Here is an 11,372-nt window from a genome sequence, read left to right as displayed (position 1 = left end):
CGGGGAGGGCGCTCGGCGGCCCGTGGTGATCTGTGGTGATCTGTGGTGATCTGTGGTGATCTGTGGTGATCTGTGGTGATCGAGTAACGGGGCCGGTGTGACCGGCCTCCTGTTGCCCTGTAGACGGGCTCGTTATCCGGTGCGCAGCGCCAATTCACACACCGAGTCGAGGTATTTCTGTTCCTTTATTCTATAGTTTGTGCAGAGGAGGGGGTGAGGTGGCCACCCACCAATGCCTCGCCCCTCGACTGTCAAAACTTTACGTTGTTTATACCGTTCAGCAAGCAAAGACACCAACCTTCATCGGTTAAAAGTTACACAATTCCTTTACAGGCATGGGTACTGGTGCCGCCGTCTTCTGCTGGGGGGGGGTATCGCAGCTGCCAGGCTCTGGGAGAGGTTGGGAGTGTGAGCATCCCGTTCCCATCCACGTTTCAAACCTTATCGCTTTCCAAAGGAAATGCGGTGTGGAATGTATTTTTACTCTTGTCATTTCCAAGCTATGGAAAAGAACGTCAAATGCGCTCCTTTCAGAGCAGATGGCTGGAATCCGGGCACGAGTTGTGTGCAAAACTTGTGCAGGAGCTGAGTAAGCCTCACTTCTCCCATCTGCCTGAGTCTGTACGAGGTGACCATGCCCGCTCATCCAGTGGACCTCCGTTCTTAGTGGCCGTGAGTGTTTTCTAAGGCTCCCTGCTGTTTGTGTAATATTGATGCTGCCCGTCGTGGAGGTAGTCATTTTGACAGAAGACCCTCTTAGGAAAAGTTTCGAAAGGAAAATACCGAAAGCGTTGCCGGGGTAGTGACTGTTCGGTAGCATGAAACCTTACATGCCACACGATGGCACCGTAATCTTAAGAACCGAAGGGGAAGCGTGCATGCAAGGCTACTGGAATTGTTAGGTGTTAGCTCTTCGGTCACTAGGGCGGATCCTAAACACACTAAAAATTCTTTTGTATGCTTATTTACTTTAAAATCACTTAATAGTAATCTTCTAGGATCAAACTGAATTGTGTGAGATAGTGCTTTTCCCATCTGTAAAAATAAAATCAAATGTAATGACAACCAAACTAGCATATTTATTATTAGATTATTAGCGACAAGGGTTAAGAACACTGGAGTTATCTTGGTGGCCCTGTGTTATTTGATGATGCTAACTCTTAGGCAGGAGAAATTCAGGGTATTAAAAGTGGACTGCTTGTGCAAAAAGTGGATTCGTTGCCTGGTGTGCAGTAAGTCAGTTTTCACACACAGGGAGACATTGCTTATTTATTTCAGGTTTGCACAAAGCTGGGGGCTAGATGGTGGTATTCCACAAAGCAAGTACCCCAAACGGGATATTTCACTATATGCACAAAACCAGCAGTTAGTCAATGCCAAAATCCCTCCTTTTTACACTGATTTGTTACTAATTTGCATATAATTGTAATATGTTTCTACTATCATGCATGCTCGGGGAGGATTCTTCACTCGGGCAAAGGTCTTTTTGACCTAGGGGTGTAATTTTTAGTATTATGATAAGTGTGGTTCAGTTAAGGATACATGAACTTTTAAGTTTTCTTGCCAAGTTGGTAATGCACACAAAACATCCTCCAAGTATCCTTGACTGTCTCTTCAAAGCCTAATAGTTCCAGAGTGTCCTTGCTCAAAGAATGGCTGTGTACCTTTCTGATTACAGCACAAACTTGTCAACTTAACATGTATAAAGTATATCTTGCACAAAACAATACCATTCTAAATTTTCTGAGTCATCCTTCAACATACTCTTTCAGCATCATAGCAACCTGTTATGACAAAGAAATTCTCTTCTTTTTTCCTTCTTCTGGGCTATTTAAAAAAAAAAAAAAAGAAGGAGGGCAGGAGGGGGAGGATCAAGAAGTCTAACACACAAAAGTCAACCAACTTTAATGGATTGTATAATGATACAAAATATTACAATCTATTAGCAGAGTCCTTAATGGAATGCACCAGCAATGCTACCAAATGCCTTATGTTGTATTACCTTCTTGAATGTGGATCACAGTTCACTACAGTAGCTGGGTTCTGGCTTGTTCTCATTCACTGAAGCATGGTCCCTTCTTGGTGAGGTGATAGCAGCTCTTGATAAGCTGCTGATCCACTGGGCCACCAATCTCTTAAGTTCCATCTGTTTTAGAAGCTGCTTGTTGCTTGGAAAGGTCCATGCTGTAAAAGAGAACACTGTGAAGGATCCATGCTGCTTTTTGGCATGCCTCTTGGAAAGCTTGTCAGTGTGCTCCTGCATGTTTGATTGTTGTACTTCGTTCCTGCAGGGCTGGTCAAGATACATACACTGCCTGGCATCAAAGCCCTACAAAGTAACTTCTTAAAGACAAGGTGTCTTAAGGGTCAAATGGAAGTTCTTGTCCAGAGCAGAATAAAATATAAAAATGTTTTCATGAAGGTATTCTAGAAGGAGGGGAAAAGGCCAGCCTATCTAGAAGTTACTGCAAGTAGCTTTCTATCAGTTTAAAAAATAAATGCATGTATTTATAATTTTATGCTGAAATTACCCATTTTCTGCTTATACTGTTATAGTTACCTGTTTTAAAAGAACAAAGTCCAGAAAGTAACTGATGCACAGGGTCTTAAAAAGCACTGCAGCTGAAAATCTTGTAAATTAGAAGGTGTAGTATACTTTTGTTACACTTCCCATGTGGATGTAGTCCAAAAGTGGTGCTTAATATGACAAAACTGAGTAACTTAAAACAAGTGGTTTGATAAGCAAGATTTCCCTATTTCACTTACTGATTTCATATGCACTTGGCAATGTAAAATATCTTTGAGGCTGCTTGAAACATTTGCTTCTTTGAAAATATTATTTAAAAGGCTATCTAGGGGAATTGGGAAACAGAAATTGCCCTGCTGGAGAAGAACAGCAATCAAAATATTCACTTTTCATTTCCTGTCTCCAGAGTTATTCAAACTCATCTGTTTTAGGGGAAATAAATGCTAGAAAGGACAACTCAACCTAAATTGATTAATAGTGCGATTATGGTATGATCTTAAGTGTGTGAGTATCCCCATATTTATTTCATCTTTTCTATGTGTTCAAGTGCTTTGTAGGATCTGAGCTTTAAGGGGAAGCCCAGTCATATTTGATCATCAGTCTTAGTAATTATAGAAGATTCGACTCTCTGTAAAACTCCTAAATGGCAGAAAAAATCCTTGTCATAGCCCCCATATGATAGCTGCTTCTAAAACATAAAAAGGGATGCACTGTGCCCTTGACTCTCTAGAACAGAAATTATTTTCACTTACTCATATGTTTTGATAACTTAAATGTCTGTAGCATATGCTTATCTCTAAAAACATCTGGCTGAACCCTGTTCAGAAATCATTTTCACACCTCTAATGCTGTTGTGGTTTTGCAGCCATTACAACTTCATTTGTGTTATATTTTGAAGTTTTTCTCTTATGTAGGCTAGAAAAATGACAAGCAAAATCACTGTACTAAGAAGCTAAAGTGTGATTGACTCATTGTCCACATTTGATGTAACCTGGTTAAAGCTCCATGTGCAATACTTTATTTTTAAAATATTGTAAACACATTGATTTTCTGATCAATGATAGATCATTATATTAGCTTTTTAGTATGAATAGCATATAAAAAAGCAGTTGATGAAAACAGAGCCTTCTGAAATACCAAACTCTCAAGTCACTGACATAGCAACACCTAACAGTTAAAACTCTTAAGAGAAAGATCCAAGAGGTTGATATTCAACCATAAGCAAAGAAAAATATACCTTGAAATATCAGAGTTTATTCTAAATGTAATAAAAATTCACATGCTACTTGTAAATATTCTGTATCACAGACCTCAGTGATTTTGTGTTATTTATAGAGATACACAACTAGGCTAGTGAAAGATGTGACCAAGACTGGGTTTAAATGACTGAGATACCTTGTGTAAAGTACAGTCAAGAAATATTTCCAAAGAACCAGTGCCAATTTCTAACCTCTAGTTCACTTCAAAAAATTAGTTTATGAGCCTGCTAGCTTAGTCCCTCAGCTTTTGTGTGGCTTTGGGCCCTATAGTACAAAACTATGCTTTTACATTCAGAAAATAAGAGAACGCTTTTCCCACCGAATCCCACATTAGCATATCTAGGTATCTAGTTTCATACATCCTTTTAATTTACCTACAAATACCCAAATGTATGAGCAAATACAAGCTTTGGTACATATGTACTCTGTGATTTTTGCAGCTGCCTTAGAGCCAGTATCCAGGACAAATTCTGCAGGCTTTCATCAAAGATTGGATTTAACAAAAGTCAATTCCACTTTTTCGCTAGACACAACTTACAATGCAGCAGAAACTTCCTGCTCTCCAGTAGATTGTGTGTAGGTGGAGCTAGCTCGTTCAGCTGTGTCAACATAGAAAACAGGACAGTATTTAGAGAAGTGGAATGCAATCTGCTTTCTGAAAAAGCTATGAAGATACTTCCTAAATTTTTCTCCGGCAAAGGCATAAATGACAGGGTTGATACAACAGTGGATCATTGATATTGTTTCTGTCACTTGGGTTGCTTTGTGCAGCTGACCACTGCCTTCACAAGTAGTGATGGAAAATGCACCTTGAAAATCACGCAAGAGAATGCAAATGTTATATGGTGCCCAGAAAAAAAAGTAGGCAATCATTATGATAAAAATAAGCCTGACTGCTTTATGTTTCTTCTCATTCCTACATTGCAGTAATGTTTTTATAATTTGTGTGTAGCTGCAGATCATAATTAACATAGGAATAACAAGTCCCAGGATGTTCATTTTTAAGGTCAAGAATTGCTTCCATACATTTCTCTGCTCTGACGGATAATGAGCACTGCAGGTATAACGTGAATTTTCCTTTTGAGTTTTGTGAAATACTATCCCAGGGACAGAAGCAAAAATAGCAACAGCCCAAGTGACAACACTAGTGAGGATGCCATAGGTAACTGTCCTAGCTTTTAAGGCAAACACTGCATGCACTATGGCCAGGTACCTGTCTAGGGTCAACAGGATTATGAAAAAGATGCCGCTGTAGAAGCCAAGGAGGTAGACGCCTGAGAGAATTCTGCACAGCGCCTCCCCAAAAATCCAGTCATGAACAGCGTAATAAGCCCAAAAAGGGAGAGAAAATATAAACAGCAAATCAGATATTGCCAAATTAAGCAGGTAGATGTCAGTCATGCTCTTCAGTCTCTTGTATTTTACCAGGATAAGGACAACAAGCATGTTGCCTATGAGGCCAAATATCACCACTAAAGAATAAAGCGGTGGCAAAAGGTTTGCTGCAAAGTGCTTTTCCTCCGTTCCCATGCATGGTGCTGAATCACCGTAGTCAAATTCTGTTGTCAGTGACCAGTCGGCTAAGTCTGTGGTATGGTTTTCCATGGCTTGTTTGTCTGGAAAGGAAGAAAAGGATGTTAAACTAGAGGAAACGCTAAGCTTGGCAGTGAGGGGAATGAAACATGCTGGCGTCCTCATCTGGAACGGTTTTTGCTTTTGAGCACACAAGCATTACTACGTCAAGGTCTGGAAGTGAATGAAGTTGCAGAGCTCCCAGCAAACCCATCTATATACCTATGAAGTCACGTTGCCGCATGTTGGGAAGTGTGGTGCGTGTCATTTCCTACGTGTACACGGTCTGAAGCGTTCTTCCTCCTCAGCAGAGCCTGTCAGCTAACTGACCCAGCCAGAAGCAGAGGAATGATGAATGTCATCTCAGCAGTGAGAAGTTCAGGGCTGCTGTGCTCAGCAGTGGCTTTGCAAAGGGGCAGAGCAAGCCAGCAAGGCAGCAACAGGAACGCGGAGCAGTTGGCTCGCAGAGCGTAGCCATGTTTCTCCCTGGGACCTGGCCACCTTCCCGTCGTGCCAACCCGTAGTGTAGCCCTCACCCAGGGACGGCCAGGCACTTTGGCAATAAATTGGTGCCTGCAAAGGCACTGTGACAGGGGTCAAAGACAACTGAGTGGTGCATGTTCAGGTTGTGACTTCCTGGGAGTCTTAATGCCTCTGGGAATCAGGTCACTGGAGGTATAGAAATGACCTTTGCGCAGTCCTAGGCATACCCACCTGGTGGACCTGCTGTCCTGGGTGTTGCAGAGCAGCAAGATGGCCGTGTTGGTCTGGGTCAAAATGGCAAACGCCGTGTGCCGTTACAGAGTCTGGGTCAGGCGCAGGCCATGGAAGCGTGCTGGTGTTAGGGAGTTCTGGAATGAAAGTGGTGCGCAGTCCTGTAGAAAGAAGAGAGAGGTAACCACCTTGTCAAATGGCATAAAAGATGACAGTTGCTATCAGTGTTGCGCATCTCCCTGCCAACTGGACGACCTCCCCAGTGCTTGGGGATGAAGAAAGTTTTGATTCCATGTTTCAGTAGCTGTTTAGCAGCTGTGGTTCAGGAGCTCCAAGGTTTAGATTGGTTAAGTGTCTTGGAGAGGGCACAAAGGCAAAAGGCAGATATGGCCATCACTAGGAGTGTGCACTAGCAGTTCTTTGCGTGTAGCGGCTGTTTGGTATCGTCCTTCATCCTGTCAATCGATGTTTCCAGTGAAGTGACACAGTAACTGAGGAAGTGTAAGGCTTGCCCGAACTCTCTGTCCCTCCATTTTTGTTTTGGGGACTGTTGGAGGGATTGGGCTACCCCTGCAAGAAGGAGTCCCAGCCTGGGAGGTAAGTGGGCAGCAGAGCTATGAAAGCCCTCAGGCGGGTTCTGTTATAGTGGGAGCAGATGAAGGCTTATGACTTTGGTGTCAGCCCTTCCTGTTGCCAAACTCTTCCCCTTTCCCAAGTGCCGGGTAGGACTGTGAGCCAGATGCAGGAGCATAACATTGTGTAGTTTGGTCTGTGAACAAGTTGAGGAGAACTGTCTTCTCACAGACCCCCGGAGAAAATGGAAGAACTCCTGTGTGTCCCCTAAGAAGCTGGGAAGAAGATTTTGTGAAGACGGGTGTTCAGAGGGACCAATGTGCTTCCTGGTCACTTTAGTGGGGAAGTGAAATTGATGCGTGTGGCAGCCACTCAAATAGAGCTGTTTGCTGTCTGGTAAAAGGGCTGCTCTTTCTTCCTGTGTCACCACGACTGCTTTTATCAGACACTTCATTGCAGATTGGTGGCTGTTCCTAGCAGGCTTATGGGTTTGAATTCTGCATCTTCCTGCCAGTTTGATGCCTTCACCAAGGCAGTTGGATGTTCTCTTGACAAAAGCAAAGGACCGTTCCTGACACAGAAGACTTCAGGTGGTACATCTGCCCCAACTTGCTGTGTGATCCCTGCCCACTCATACATACATGAGCACAGCTGTGTTTGCTCCTTTCCTGCTTACAGCCCTGCCGTACGCTTTTTTCAATGGCAACCTCTAGCCTGTGTGACTGCAGGCATCTTTTTCAGAGCCCACATTCTGAAAAACACCACTTCATTCTCTCTGCACTTGAGTTCTGCAAGACTAAATGTAACTGAAGAAACTCAGCCCATGGCTGGTATGACACAGGGGCAGGCCCTCAGTCTTCTTTTTTTGGTATAAGCTCACAATGGTCCATTTTGATTTACAGCCTGTGAAATCTCTGAAGTGTCTCTTTGTGTCTCTCTAGACAAAACTGCCCAGTTGAAGGGAGTATTTTCTGATGTAAGCACAGATCTCTCGAAATGCTAATGTCCATATCTTGATTATGTCAGAGTGGTTAACTTAGCTAAACCTAAGCAGAGGTCTTGTGGAAGGGACTGGTTGCTAGGTCTTTGACCACTTTCCCATGACCTTACAAATGAGGATCTGAGTCCATCTGCCCCCAAATATGAATCTGCCCCCCAAAAAAGGAGGAAGCTTTATTGAAGAAAAATCTGCACCTTCTAAACAAAAATAAGTGCTGCTTTTGCAGACTTTTTTTCCCACCCCTTCTCCACATCTGGCTGTCAACTCTGCTCCTAACAGTATCAGGAATGAGACCATCCATGTTCAGACCTTACTTTAGCATGTTGAGTATGGCATGAAGTCTTCTTCTGGAGAACAAGGAATAAGAGAAAATTGGTGTGTTTTAATAGTTTGTGTCTCAGCTTTGCCTAGATACAATTTCTTGGGGAGAAAATAAGTACTGTCAAACTCCTCAAAGACCAGCTTTCAGGAAGCTATGGCAATCTCTGTGAAACAGTTTTTTTCCACAGCCGTGCTAACTACATAGTAATTACAATACTGAGATAATGGTTTTGTTGGTAAAGGAAGTGGCTGTGGTTCAGGTGTATTGACAGTAAGTTGATTTTAAAGTATCTAAGGGTTTATATTTCTTAAGGACTTTCAGCAACCCTTTTTTTTAAAAAAAAAAAAAAATAAAATAAAACCCTTTTTGGTCCAAAGCATTAACTTCTTTATCTCTGAACTACCAAGAATTGGGCACTTCACCAATATTTAATATTCCCTTCATCTAGATCTGCTAAGTCTATGTTGCATGCCCTAACAATACCAGTCCCTGGTACTGCATATAGCTAAATATCCTCATTTCTTATGTGTCAGTCAGCTGTGCTGTATACTGGGATTATGGAATGTGGCTACAACACAGTGCCAAACCCAGAACATCCTGTCTTAATGATCCTGCACCTGTGTGATGGTCATGCATAAACATGGGTATGAAAAACACCTGAGTCATAAACCCAGAGTGGGATTTTATGAGTATGTGATTGATAGTGTTCATGCAAATATTATTGCAAAATGCTGCCTTGATATTACTGTGGTAATTCTTGTCACGACAGTCCCTTTTTCCTGCTAACTGCTGTCTCGGTGCCTTCCCTCCTTTTCCACTGCCTTCTTGGAATGACAACCACCTCTTCTCTGCATCTTATTTTCTTTCTTTCAACCCTTTTTGCAGGCTTAAATTGTGTTCTCCTCTCTGAGTGCTTCCGTCCGCTAGTTGAGCCCCATTCCTCTAACCTAGCCTTTGCTTCAGAAGCCTCTGTCTGCAAAAGTACCTACTACCCTGAATTGTGTATAGTATACAGCACATGCTGACAATGGGAACTGCAGGTATTAATTTGGAAACCAGAAAAAGGAATTGTAAGTTTTGTGCTTTATCCTATAATCTCAGTGTTTTAGGAAACAGCATTGGCCATTAGCTAGAATGCTTCACTGGGTTAATCAAGCTGGCTTGTTTACCTAACTAGAGATATATGACTGTTTTTATGTTTCCTGGTTGCGAGGAAAAAAACCCAAAGATATCCCTGCAAGATCTCTGAAGAAAGAATATTTCAAAAAGAGGTCTGTATTATTTTGAATACAGTTTATATAAATGCAGTATTTCTAGAAATCTGAAATCTGCTATAGAAATTCTGTTGCTCTGGTTGAAACTAGCAGTCATGCAGTTTTCAAGAAGAGCTCTCCATAGAAAAGCTGCAAATTCATGCCTCTGTATCAGACTGAGTTTCAGGTCAGAGCTCTTTGTTTTTAAAGAGGCAAAGATTTTATTAAAGTGAGTTTAAGTTCATTTGCACAGTGCTATAAAATGGTAACAATTAAAAAGGTGTAATGGATGGAGGTAAAATGCTAAACCACACTGCATGTAAACAGGTTCCATAAGATAGAGTATTTAAAATACATCAGATTTTCTGTAGTTGTCCTGTGAGAAGAATAAGTACTCTTCACTCAAATAAGCTGTTTTGTCTTTGCAGTAACAGTTTTAACATGCAGATTTCCATCATTATATATCATCTTTAGAGAAAAAATCAAAGAGGCATACTCTATTATAGTTCTTACTTAGATCAATCTCTGAAGATATATTTCTTTGCTTACCTGGACCCTCTGCTCAAGTCTTCTAGTGGTTCTGCCCTTTAAAAATAGTGTATTCTATTTAACATATCCTGTATATTTCTCCAGGGTATTTTTTTAAAGATGAGTACACTGGCAAGATTCCATAAGTATTTTACACCTCAGGCAGTAGACTACCTAAGCAACTACTAATTACTGAGGGGGGAGGGGGGGGGTAACAGGAAAAAAAAATAGCAAAGATGACTTACCATATCTCTTATGGTGCAAGTGATGGCCTGGATTTACATCAAGAGTAACACCAAACTGGTTTGACAGTCACAGTAAGAAGGTCAAAAACACCTCTTCCTGCCTCAAGAAGGATGTATCAGTTTGAAAACTTTTAGCAAACAAAACTGTGTTCATTTAAAAAAAATCAAGGAGCAGTTCTCTTTTTTCTAAAAATGGTTCATCAGATGTTACTTTTCTAACTGTGAGATGTGCAGAGATGTTGAAATTGTGGAGGATCCTCCTAGGAGCTGAACTCAAGGTTTCACAACCCACAGCTGTAGTTTTAGAAAAAGGTTTTTATATTGTTTTCTCTTTTTCATTTAGCTAACATCTTTGAATCAAGAGCAGTTTACATGAGGTTCATCCCTTTACATTTCTCAGTAATTATATTTCTTTTATGGTTTTTGTCCCTGAAGTGGGACCTTTTGAATAAAGCTGCCACTTTTATTCAGAATTACCTGTGCTTTCTTTTGGCTTGCTCTGAGTTGCAGTCCTTATATTTTAGGAGATATGTTTGATTCTGTTTTTCTCTAACTGGTCATTTGGACTGTGGGGTTTTTATTATTTTAACCCCTGTCATAAGACTGTGACTTAGTCTGTTCAGTGAAAGTTCTGACCTTCTTTTAAAGCAACACTGTTGCTTACTTTTTGGAATTAAGCTTCAGAAAAGCCTGATAGAATCTCATTTCTTATCAACTTATTTCCATGTGGGTGATCCCCGTGACTTTTAGAATTAAACTGATGCTGCACTGGGAGCAGCTTTTTAGATCCTCCTTAGACATCAGAGAAACCACACAGGAGGTAGGAAAGGTACAGAGGAAGCAAGAAAGAGATGGTGCCTTATCAGATGCCTGAGAACCCTTGAGAGAGAAACCCTGAGGAGATAACTAATAAAGTGCAACCCCCTGCCTCCCCTTGATATCTCTTTGGAGGGTTCTGGAGTATCTCATCCTGTCAACCTTGAAGGCACTAAAGACATGTCTTTCCTGCACTCAGTCCTTAGTATCCTTAAAAGATTTTAAAATGCCAAAATCCATTGAGATGTCTTGCTTCGGATGCTGTCATTCCTTAATGGAAGTCAAGGGAATCACAACTTCTGAATTACATCTCACATCTGGGAGAAGACAGTAAAAAGCAAAAAGCTCAGCCTGTTTTCCTGAACCTGTCTTTGCATGAGGGACTAATCAAGGTCTTTATTCTGTAGGCTAGATAGATTTTTCTCTTCCTATCCTAATCAGCTGTTCTGATGAGCTGGAGTCTCAATATCAAAATCAATGGCCACCGTAGAGTATTCTAAGGGTACGTTCACACTGCCTTACTTAATGGACTATATTAGACCCCCTATACAGTCAGTGGAAAG

General features: G+C 41.4%; 1 protein-coding gene and 1 long non-coding RNA gene across 3 annotated transcripts in view; one reads left to right on the top strand and one right to left on the bottom strand.

Moving 5' to 3' along the window:
* The first annotated feature begins 19 nt into the window (after window positions 1-19).
* Window positions 20-11,372, top strand: part of LOC119147060 — a 44,299-nt gene continuing 32,946 nt past the window's right edge. The window contains exon 1 of the long non-coding RNA XR_005103939.1: window positions 20-171. This is a non-coding gene — a long non-coding RNA (uncharacterized LOC119147060). The remainder of the gene's footprint in view (window positions 172-11,372) is intronic.
* On the bottom strand, window positions 1,872-10,122 carry LOC119147055 (C-C chemokine receptor type 5-like). 2 transcript variants are annotated; one of them, XM_037385528.1, is made up of 4 exons: window positions 9,994-10,122; window positions 6,073-6,233; window positions 4,325-5,402; window positions 1,872-2,184 (listed from the first exon to the last, which is right to left on the bottom strand). In XM_037385528.1, exons 3-4 carry the CDS (start codon window positions 5,389-5,391, stop codon window positions 2,136-2,138), a joined length of 1,116 nt encoding a protein of 371 aa, XP_037241425.1. In that variant the 5' UTR covers window positions 5,392-5,402; window positions 6,073-6,233; window positions 9,994-10,122; the 3' UTR covers window positions 1,872-2,135. The 2 variants fall into 2 exon arrangements, with proteins under 2 accessions (XP_037241425.1, XP_037241426.1); XM_037385529.1 differs by lacking the exon at window positions 9,994-10,122 and adding an exon at window positions 9,770-9,853.

Source organism: Falco rusticolus, chromosome 4 (genome assembly GCF_015220075.1).
Source record: "Falco rusticolus isolate bFalRus1 chromosome 4, bFalRus1.pri, whole genome shotgun sequence".
Taxonomy (NCBI): domain Eukaryota; kingdom Metazoa; phylum Chordata; class Aves; order Falconiformes; family Falconidae; genus Falco; species Falco rusticolus.
This window is presented reverse-complemented; position numbering and strand designations above follow the sequence as displayed.